Source organism: Rhinichthys klamathensis, unplaced genomic scaffold (assembly GCF_029890125.1).
Source record: "Rhinichthys klamathensis goyatoka isolate OS25496 unplaced genomic scaffold, OSU_Roscu_1.1 h1tg000578l_1, whole genome shotgun sequence".
Taxonomy (NCBI): domain Eukaryota; kingdom Metazoa; phylum Chordata; class Actinopteri; order Cypriniformes; family Leuciscidae; genus Rhinichthys; species Rhinichthys klamathensis.
The window spans coordinates 145,502-157,137 of NW_026607042.1; the positions used below are offsets into that span (position 1 = coordinate 145,502).

Genomic DNA, 11,636 nt, shown 5'->3' on the forward strand with positions numbered 1-11,636 from the left:
TGACTCTATATCTCGCAATTCTGACTTTATATCTCGCAATGCGGACTATATCTCGTAATTACTCTGACTTTTCTCGCAATTATTTTGACTTTATGTCACACAATTCTGACGTTATAACACGCAATTCTGTCTTTATATCTCGCAATTCTGTCTTTATATCTCGCAATGCGGACTATATCTCGTAATTATTCTGACTCTATATCTCGCAATTCTGACTTCAGACTGATCTCATGAAATGGCGTATGTATGACACGCCAATTCGTATTTCCATTTTTGGCGTGCTATCAACACGCATAATCGCTTTTCAGCGTGTTTATCAACGCCTTTGACTTAACGTTACATTACTGTATATATAAATATATGACCTACCCCAACCCCGTCCCTAAACCTACCCGTCACTGGGGTTAATACCATTAATGAGTCTTCTCCTACCATCCTAGGAAAAGAAATATCGCTCCACAGATGTAGATATAGATTTTGCTTCGTTTCGCTCGGACATTTAACGGCGTACACATACACGCGGAATCACTCGGACATTTAATGGCGTACACATACACGCGGAATCACTCGGACATTTAATGGCGTACACATACACGCAAAAGATTTCGGCGTGGACATACACGCGGATAGCTCAAAATGCGTATAGATAACACGCCACTTGACTTGAAAGTGGCGTGTATGTTTATGCAAAGTCATGATGTCATGTTGCTGACTTTATATCTCGTAATGCGGATATCTCGCAATTATTCTGACTCTATATCTCGCAATTCTGACTTTATATCTCGCAATTCTGACTTTATATCTCGTAATTTTGACTTTATATCTCGCAATGCGGACTATATCTCGCAATTATTCTGACTCTATATCTCGCAATTCTGACTTTATATCTCGCAATTCTGACGTTATAACACGCATTTCTGACTTTATATCTCGTAATTCTGACTTTATATCTCGCAATTATTCTGACTCTATATTTCGCAATTCTGACTTTATATCTCGCAATGCGGACTATATCTCGTAATTATTCTGACTCTATATCTCGCAATTCTAACTTTATAAAATGCAATTGCAACTTTATATCAAGCAAATCTGACGTTATAATGCAATTTTGACTTTATATCTCGCAATTCTGACTTTATTGCACACAATTCTGACTTTATAACACGCAATTCTGACTTTACTTTGGCTGTGTGTTTCGGGTCGTTGTCATGCTGGAAGACCCAGCCACGACCCATCTTCAATGCTCTTACTGAAGGAAGGAGGTTGTTGGCCAAGATACATGGCCCCATCCATCCTCCCCTCAATACGGTGCAGTCGTCCTGTCCCCTTTGCAGAAAACCACCCCAAAGAGTGATGTTTCCACCTCCATGCTTCACGGTTGGGATGGTGTTCTTGGGATTGTACTCACCCTTCCTCCTCCAAACACGGCGAGTGGAGTTTAGACCAAAAAGCTCTATTTTTGTCTCATCAGACCACATGACCTTCTCCCATTCCTCCTCTGGATCCTCCAGATGGTCATTGGCAAACTTCAGACGGGCCTGGACATGCTCTGGCTTGAGCAGGGGGGCCTTGCGTGCGCTGCAGGATTTTAATCCTTGACGGCGTAGTGTGTTACTAATGGTTTTCTTTGAGACTGTGGTCCCAGCTCTCTTCAGGTCATTGACCAGATCCTGCCGTGTAGTTCTGGGCTGATCCCTCACCTTTCTCATGATGCCCCACGAGGTGAGATCTTGCGTGGAGCCCCAGACCGAGGGAGATCTTCATCTTGAACTTCTTCCATTTTCTAATGATTGCGCCAACTGTTGTTCCCTTCTCACCATGCTGTTTGCCTATTGTCCTGTAGCCCATCCCGGCCTTGTGCAGGTCTACAATTTGATCTGATGTCCTTACACAGCTCTCTGGTCTTGGCCATTGTGGAGAGGTTGGAGTCTGTTTGATTGAGTGTGTGGACAGGTGACTTTTATACAGGTAACGGTTCAAACAGGTGCAGTTAATACAGGTAATGAGTGGAGAACAGGAGGGCTTCTTAAAGAGAAACTAACAGGTCTGTTACCCCTTTTCCACCAAAGCATTTTGAGAGCCGGTTCGGAGCCGGTGTCTACTCGCGAACCAGTTCTTTGTGTTTCGACAGCCAAAGAACCGGTTCTCGGCCAGGAAAATTGGTTCCAAAGCGGCACCAACTCTTTGCTGGACTAGAACCGTTCTTTTACCACGTCATGCTTACCTCGGGCTAAGACGTATGGCAACGTACACAGTGACGTAACGACGTCGTTCGCTGGGCTCTCTGTCAGTGGAAAAACAAACAGGTTCGCAAGTTGAACCAACTTTGAGCCAGCACCAGTTCCGAACCAGTTCTTTTTTGGTGGAAACGAGGTATCAGAGAGCTGGAATTCTTACTGATTAGTACGTGATCAAATACTTATCTCATGCAATACAATGCAAATGAATTACTTAAAAATCATACAATGTGATTTTCTGAATTTTTGTTTTAGATTTTTTGTCACAGTTGAAGAGTCTGTGATAAACATGACAGTCTTCTACATGCTTTGTAAATGGGAAAACCTGCAAAATCGGCAGTGTATCATATACTTGTTCTCCCCACTGTAGAGCCGCTTTAAACGTTTATGCATTTGCATATACAATTTTCCATTCATTTGGATTATACAGTTTTAACATAAACTGATAAACTTAATGTAATGCATATTTGTCAGTCATATATAAAATGAAAGTAAGATTTCTCTAATACACTCAATGTGTTTTAAATACACAATAACCAGTTTATATAGTTATCATCTATAAATACAATTTATGTACTTACAAAGTACATAATTATATTGGAAATTTGAATAAATTATGCATTTTATTAAAAAAAAACCTTTATTTAAACATATTGTACAAGATGATAATATGTTATGTGTTAAGTCACTCAATCAACATTTTGTTCATTTAAAAGCCAGACGTCATTGTTAATGTTGTTATTTTAATGTTTAAATAAAAAGTGCAAAGTGCTGCTGATTGTATTTGTTTGCTTGGTGAAATGAGTTCAGTGTGTGTATCTGTACATTTGAACAATACCATGATTGATCACCTATAATCGTGATATGAAATGTTCATACCGCTTCATCTGATGAATTATGACAAGCTTATGGTGTTTATATGGCATTTGCATTGTAGACTGGGTGTACTGCTATATTTATGCTGTTCTTAAAATATATAAAATGTGTAATTATTAAAATAATACATTTTAATAATGAATAAAAATCTATAAATTTGTTCAAATATTTTATTCGTTTTAGAAGTTAAACTTCACATAAATTCAACACTTAATGATAATGTGCATTCTCTAATTGTGGATTAATTATTCATGCACGTTTATGCCAATTTTGTCTCTGTCTTTATACATTTTTAATACATTTTGAAACGTAATCACTCTTATTTTTAGACCCCTTCCACCAGATAATTTTCCACACCATAGAAACATTAAAAAAGAATAAACAGAGCAATTCCAAGAGGCTCCTCGCACCATTGGTGCTTCGGCCCTAAAAAAAACGAATAAAAAGGACAAAACTGCTACTTATTGTTATTATGATGTTTTTGTAATTATATAATAACAGATATTGCACTAGCCAATAGTAATTATTATTGTTAATAAAAGTAATTGAGAGCAGGCACTGCTCTCGTGTCTGTGTAATACTGTTAGAGTTACATCACAACCTCTTGGTAAAGCCAACTAGAGCACAAGGGAGTGGATGACTTCGCTAACTTTAGATTAAACGTTAGCAATTAGCAAATTAATCATTATCCTGAGACAAGGAAACAGTTTCCCTGAAATTCAACAACAACTGACTCATGATCATCAGAACTGACTGACGGAACAAAGAAAGCTCGCTTCGGCAAGTTTTTACTCGAAGTAAAACTGATACCAGGTTTTTTGCATTAAAGCCACCCTGAAATCAACATTTAAAAGCCTTATTTTTTTTATGGACTATTGCAGTGTTTATTAGAAATGATTTATCTGTGCACATCATTATTGTTTTAAATTCATGTTCTGGTAATCTTGATTGAGTCAGAGTAACTTCCTCTTGCAGCATCTCTTCTCTTCTCTGATGACGAGGGCGGGGCTATAACCTGTCAATCACATGAGATCAGCCAATAGCAAACCACAGCCATCCAATCAACTCCCCACAGACACAATCAAGCCCCGCCCACATCTGTTCTTGATCCTGAAGCGTTTCACTCGGATAAACGGCACAACAGGGAAGAAAAGACCAGCGCAACTTCAGTATCATGAAGACTTAATAGGATGAATAGGATCATACAAGCTAAATTTGATGGATTATGTTTTTATTACAGGAACTGATGGAAAACAACTAAAAACACATGAATACAGTTCAAATGTTAACAGTGCAAAGCGTATTGAGGAAAAAGGCAGTTTAATGGTCATCTAGTTCTTCTCACCAGGTCCACTGGGACTCTGCGAGGACATCTGACATTTACATATAAAGTGTGGCACTCTCAGCTTTTGCACAGAATCCTGCAGATGCTATAAGTGCAGGAGGTGCTCAAACACTGGCGATTCAGCCTGATCATCACTCTACAGGTGGACACTTCAGAAAGAGTGCAAGAACTCATCAACATGACATTCAGTAAAATTGGTCCTAAATGTGCATATATTGCTGGGAACGTAAACCCCCAAAATACACACGATACACCCTTCAGTTCCATGTGCACATACTTATTATAAAGCAAAGGCATCTGTTAATACTTATGGCACAAATGAATCATTTAAATCTGCATCCATTTTTCTCTAAGAGACAACTAGATCATCACTGGTTTAAAGGGTTAGTTCACCCAAATATGAAAATACTGTCAGTAATCATCATGTCGCTCCAAACCCGCAACACTTCTGTTCATCTTCAGAACACAAATGAAGATATTTATAATGAATCTGAGCGATTTTGACGCCTCAAAGATCATAAAGAGATCGTAAAACTAATCCATATGAATTGAGCGGTTTAGTCCAAATATCCTGAAGAGACTCGATCACTTTATATGATGAACAGATTGAATTTAGTCTTTCATTGATCAGCAAACGTACATAGAGCACATCAGATATGGCTCAAGCGTGAGGACCAATGAGGGTCATTCTCGCACGCAATTACAGTCCAGCTTCTGATCGATGTTTATCTGTGAATAAAAGCCTAAAGTCAATCTGTTCTCTTCAGATCTGGATCATACGGATCCATATGGACTTCTTTCACAATCTCATTTGTGAACTACTTGCAGCATCAGAGTTTCGGGTGAATGGAGGGACATAAACAGCTCCGACTTCATTAAAACATCTTCATTTGTGTTCTGAAGATGAACAGAGGTCTCACGGGTTCGGAAGGACATGATCGGGTGAGTAATGATGACAGGATTTTCATGTTCGGGTGAACTATCCCTCTAAGCTCACATTAAAACTGCAGATGTCTGCGCACCGCTGTAACCAGGAGTCTCTGAGCGCGTGTGTGTGTGTGTGTGCGCTCTACTTGATGTTGCGCAGCACTCGTCTGCAGTGGCTGCTCTTGAGCTCGGCCAGCGCTCGCTCCAGCTCCCGGATGAGGTTCTGCAGGGTGGAGGGGTCCGTCTGAAGCACACGGGCCCTGAGACCCGGCCCGTCCTCCAGGACCAGCTTCAGGGTCACGCTGGGCTTCAGCTGGTGGCGAAGAGCCCGACTGGACAGCTGAACAAGCACAACACACACACACACACACCGTCAGGATACAGCTGGAGATCATGTGCAACTTTAATGCCTGGCAAACTTTAACATGTAGGCGTTTAAAAAGAACTTACTAAAGACACGCAGTGAAAAATGAGCGCTGGAAGGCCGTGGACGGGGATATTTTGTGGCTGATCTTATTGCTTATGCATTTGTTGGAGATTCCCTTTCAGACGCATCATTTATAGGAGGAGAGCATTTAAATGAATCATGCGACGTGATTTACTACGCATGCGCACGTCAATTTACTGGTATCTGTGCCATTATTTATGCCAATAAAAGCACGTCTTAAACCCGCTGGTGATCTGCGCTGCTCTGGGGAGACTGTGTTGGGCATTATGGAAGTGATCCGGCTGCGTCTGTGATCTTTAATGTGTGTGTCGTCAGTAGATCACGCGCAGAGCTTCACACTCCTGTCAGAGCTGGTCCTGTCACCTAATCTGCCCGGTTTAGTAAATCTGGCCCATGCTTTTCTGTGACATTTGGTTGTAATTCTGCTTGTAATATCTGTAAACTTGTCAGCTAGGTAAAATAACCAAGAAGTTTTTAAGCTTTGTCAAAACTACAATTATTTAGAATGATTTTCCAGCAAAACTGTATATGAGAGGACTGCTGTCTCGTGTTTACTGTATAATCATAATAACTATTATTTTCAGCTGTTGCTGCAAATTTTCTTTAAAAATAACTTTTTTTTAAATAAAAAATGTGTGAATGTATAATAATGATGTGGGTTTTTTTTAAATAATTTTAAAGTTAATAAATAATGAATGTAAAAATAAAATAAAATGATAAATTTGAGTATAAAATTATACATTTAACATTCACAAAAATGTTAAATGTGTCCGTTTTGTGTTCGTGTTTTGTCACTAGAGGACGAAAAACAATATGTATTAATTATTTGCTTTTATTTTTATATTTTCAGTTTACATTTTAAATTTAGTTAAAGTTTTAGCAATTTTGCTTTGTGCATTTATCTATTTTATTAGTTTGAATATTTATATTTAGCAAGATTTTTTATTTCAGTTTTAGTTTTAGTACTTTTTTGTACTTAAACTACTACTTGAAATAAAGTTGTTCATCTAATATTTATATTTCACTTTATTTGGTGGTCTTTATTTCTGTATTTCAATAAACCAGACTGATTTCTAACAGTGTTAGTTCCAGCTGATGTTTGTGCTGAGACTCGGTGTGTCGCACCTGAACGTCGAGCCTCCACTCCAGGTTGTGGTAATGTGGGAGGCTGGGGGCGAGTTTGCCCAGGATCTGCCGAATCTCCTTCCTGTTCTCCAAATACAGCTGGAGAAGAAGCTGATTGAGCTCCTCCGAGAACCCCAACACCAGCACTGAGTCCTGGAAATCCCCCTCCGAAACCTGCAGATCACACATGGACATGCGCTATGAAGCGAGGGCTCACCGTCCCGCAGTGTGTGAGGAGGATCAGTGCAGACGCACCATGAGTTTGGCGCTCTCCGTGAGGAGGTACATCAACCCCTCCACCCCGTGCTGGACGCTCTGCGCTGGCACATTCAGCTTCCCTGCCACAGCATTCAACACATCACAGATCAACTCATACGCTCATCGACAACAGCACAGTCATAACACACAACTTCACTCACGTGCCGCTCCCTCGAAGATTTTAGGGTTTGAGCCCTTTTTCAGAAACTCCACAGCAATTCGGCCAAACTCTCCAACAACTGGCAAACAGAAAACCACACTGGAGATCATATATGATGCTTTATTATTATATTGATTATGATGATGAAGTTTGTGTGTTAACATTATGAACGACATTAGATAGACAGACTCTATGTAATAGGTACCGTCAGTCACGATTCTCTCACACACAAAGAATATATCTGTTATACACATTAAACCTGGCTTATTTCCGACATGGAATCAAAAAATAAAATAAACTTTATAGGCTCTCTCACAATTCAGACTTTGTCCTCAAAACAATTAGACAAAAAATATCTGATTTGCCAGATATAAACTCGCAATTCTGAGAATAAAAGTCTGAATTGTGAGATAAATCATAATAAGACAATTACGTTTTAATTGTATTTTTATTTCGTTGCGGAAACAAGCTTCCATAGTTTATTATGTTTTTATTTAGAAATGAAGAGAACGTTTTAGCATTTTGAAAGATGTGAAACTAATAAATGTTATGCTAAAATGAAATATTACTGATTCCTTCTGTATAAACGCAAAATATCACATAACACTGACTTTACGTGGAAATACGAAAACAAAAATAGAAGCAAGTTGTGTTCTCAAACTTTTTAACCCCACTGTTACTCATAAAAGTAACTGTCATCTTATATGACGGGTATATTTATTACAGATAAACAGATACTATAAACATAAACAGGTTTGGTTTCCTGCAGTTTTTGAATCACTTACCCGCAGAATCGACTTCTGATAAGAAACCTAAATGCTCCTTGTGTTCCTCAGATAAAACTAACAGCATTTTCTGACGCTTTTAATATATCATCACACAAAATAAAGGTAATATTTGTAAATTAAATGATGTTTAGTGCAGCTTCTCCTGTATTACGGTCACATGATTAGCTGTGCGCACCTCAATACAGTCCGAGTGAAACAAGCGAGCGGAGCAACGGTTCAGTTCCACTCACTCACTTTAACCAGTCAACGAGTGACTCAGTTGTTGAATCATGCTTTATACATATCAATGCACATCTAAAATAAGTAATACATCATAATATGTGTGAAAATACACCAAAATTACACAATAACAACATATTTAAATTGCGTTTCTATTCGTATTGTTTATTTGATTCATTTTTGTACATCACAATTCATGATGGATGTCACATGACAGTTTCTGTGTTCAAAAAAAGATATTGACATGTCTTAAAAAAATAGAACTGACAAATGATGAATAAATGAGAGAAAATACAATTAAAATATGGATGTAATATGAGTGTATAATGAGGCAATGGCCCTGTCAGATTGTGTATAGCCTGTAGTAAGAGCTAAAGCTATTGCTAAGCACGATTCCTCACAGGAGTCCCTACAACTCCTTCAGTCCTGACAATTAGGCTAATATTCATATATATATATAGCTCGGTGCTTTAATGAAATAGTAACTAAATAATGTATTAAATTAAAGCTAAATAAAAGAATGAACTGGAGTTAAATCAGGCCAAAACAAAGTTCGTTTGGAGTTTGAAACAGCTTGCCAAAGTGAACTTTCTGGGAAAGTTTGTTACCTTCAAACCACCCACCATTGGTCAGTGGTGATGATGTAATAGGTGGGCGGGACTCTGAGGCTCCGCCTTCTTTGAGGTGTAAACTTCTCCGGGTCATTTCTTCAGTTCAGTCCGTCGAGGTCAGACACGTGTAAAAACATGAACGCACTGGAGAGCCGCTTTATAGAAGAAAAGTAAAGTGAAGAACGAAAATAACTTAGCTGACAGTATATCGTATGGTTATGGTTAGCGTGTAGGTTAGGGATTAGTATTTGTTTGAGCTTTGTGTAAGCATGGCCATTATGGAGGGGGTAACTAGCCAAACACAGAGCCACAGTTTTCACACTTTTCAGGAAGTCAACCTCCGAACGGCTCACCCACAGTCTGGGAAACATGGAAGTATTTAAACATTGTTATTGTTAATACCTATAACCAACCTAGCAATGGCCGAGCAGTAAGTGGCATTTTCTCTGAGAGTTCGGCCACAAAGCAGTTTAAAGGTTTCCTGAGGGATGTCGACTATCTTGTCTGATGTTATGGGATCTATTGCTGAGGAAACGCCTGCGCCTGATGTCTGGAAAAGAGTGAGGTAACTCCAGTCTTCAACTTCCAGTCTTCCACGCTCCCGCCACTTTTTCCAGCTGGCAGGATTTCCTCTGGGTTCTTCCTCCCACATGCCCTGTCTCTCCCGTCGTCCCCTCTTCATGGTCTGGGAGGAAGCAGCTGTGGCAGAGCTACTGATGCACTCTGGGAAGGCGGAGGAAGGACCCACAAAGGGTGATGTCACTGGGAAGCCACGGATGAGTCTTTGACCTCTATACATCCTCTCAATGCTCTGCCTCTGGGATTTGAGGACATCTTCTGCATGGGAAAGCCATCAATATGCACCGGATCACCAAACTTTATTCCCAATGGATGGTGTCGTCTTGCTTGAGCCTTGTGTATCCAGGTCTTGTTCAAAAGATAGATGTGCACTGGTAGAGAGAACCCAGGAAAGCTGACAATAGTGTACAGTAGTGCGACATCGGCTGCGTGTGTAGGAGACCTCAGTGGTCTGGATGGTCGATCTCGCAGCTCCATGTGCAGTACGGGTGGACGGAGGAAGGATCTTCTGCTTCTGATCCTCCTCTCCTGATGTTGTATAAGGCAAATCTGCAGGACCGGGCAGTTCTAGCAATGTGGTCTGTGTAGTTTAACTGATCATCAATCACAACTCTCCTCTGGCTGTCCTGGAGAAGTTGGGTTGTGTTGGGTTGGCCTGGACCACGAGCAGTTCTGTCCTGGCAAGGTTGAGGTGAAGATTGTGGTCCTTCATCCAGCAGAGATGTGAGGAGCTCCCGTCAGATCATCCGGCTGGAGTTGTGTGTCATTAGCATAGCAGTTGTAGGAAAGAGAGATGACGCTGAACTGTTTGTGTCCTCTCTCGGAAACTCACTCCAGCCAAGTTTCCAGGAGACATTTGCCACCTGTGACAGAGAATCTTTATTAGTGCCATTTGCTGAGAAAATTTGCTTATTAATCCTCAACTATGTGCAGTGCATTATCCAGGTCCCCATTCAATCAGTTCCCCAGTTCCCCAGTTCTCCTGCGGCCGGGATCGGGCTACTTCTACACTGTAGCCGCGGGTTGGTTTCAGTCCGTGGGTTGAAGAGAACCACCCCCATTACTCAGTTTCCACCCACCGGAACGCGATGTTTACTGGTGAACCCCCAGTGAACGTGATTGGGCTATATTTGGCTATATTTGGCCGTGATTGGGCTATATTTGGCTATATTTGGCCGTGATTGGGCTATATTTGGCTATATTTGGCCGTGATTGGGCTATATTTGGCTATATTTGGCCGTGATTGGGCTATATTTGGCTATATTTGGCCGTAATTGGGCTATATTTGGCCGTGATTGGGCTATATTTGGCCGTGAAGGCCGTGATTGGGCTATATTTGGCCGTGATTGGGCTATATGTGGCTATATTTGGCCGTGAAGGCCGTGATTGGGCTATATTTGGCCGTGATTGGGCTATATGTGGCTATATTTGGCCGTGAAGGCCGTGATTGGGCTATATTTGGCCGTGATTGGGCTATATTTGGCCGTGATTGGGCTATATTTGGCCGTGATTGGGCTATATTTGGCCGTGAAGGCCGTGATTGGGCTATATTTGGCTATATTTGGCCGTGATTGGGCTATATTTGGCTATATTTGGCCGTGATTGGGCTATATTTGGCTATATTTGGCCGTAATTGGGCTATATTTGGCCGTGATTGGGCTATATTTGGCCGTGAAGGCCGTGATTGGGCTATATTTGGCCGTGATTGGGCTATATTTGGCTATATTTGGCCGTGATTGGGCTATATTTGGCCGTGATTGGGCTATATTTGGCCGTGATTGGGCTATATTTGGCCGTGAAGGCCGTGATTGGGCTATATTTGGCCGTGATTGGGCTATATTTGGCTATATTTGGCCGTGATTGGGCTATATTTGGCCGTGATTGGGCTATATTTGGCTATATTTGGCCGTGATTGGGTGGGTTTTGAATAGCAAATAGGCTGGTTTTGTTGCGCAAACCTGGCAACCCCGACGCTCGTACGTGTTGGTGTTGTGCCCAATCCCTCTTACACGCTCTCCATCAGACAGGAGTGCCATTTGAGGCAATCGAGCAATCGGGTCGTA

At 40.8% G+C, this 11,636-nt stretch overlaps 1 protein-coding gene across 1 annotated transcript; it reads right to left on the reverse strand.

Moving 5' to 3' along the window:
* Positions 1 to 5,507: 5,507 nt before the first annotated feature.
* commd2 (COMM domain containing 2) lies at positions 5,508 to 8,359 on the reverse strand. The gene is made up of 5 exons (XM_056240011.1): positions 8,162 to 8,359; positions 7,378 to 7,455; positions 7,214 to 7,296; positions 6,959 to 7,132; positions 5,508 to 5,725 (listed from the first exon to the last, which is right to left on the reverse strand). Exons 1-5 carry the CDS (start codon positions 8,226 to 8,228, stop codon positions 5,528 to 5,530), a joined length of 600 nt encoding a protein of 199 aa, XP_056095986.1. The 5' UTR covers positions 8,229 to 8,359; the 3' UTR covers positions 5,508 to 5,527.
* Between the last annotated feature and the right edge of the window lie 3,277 nt (positions 8,360 to 11,636).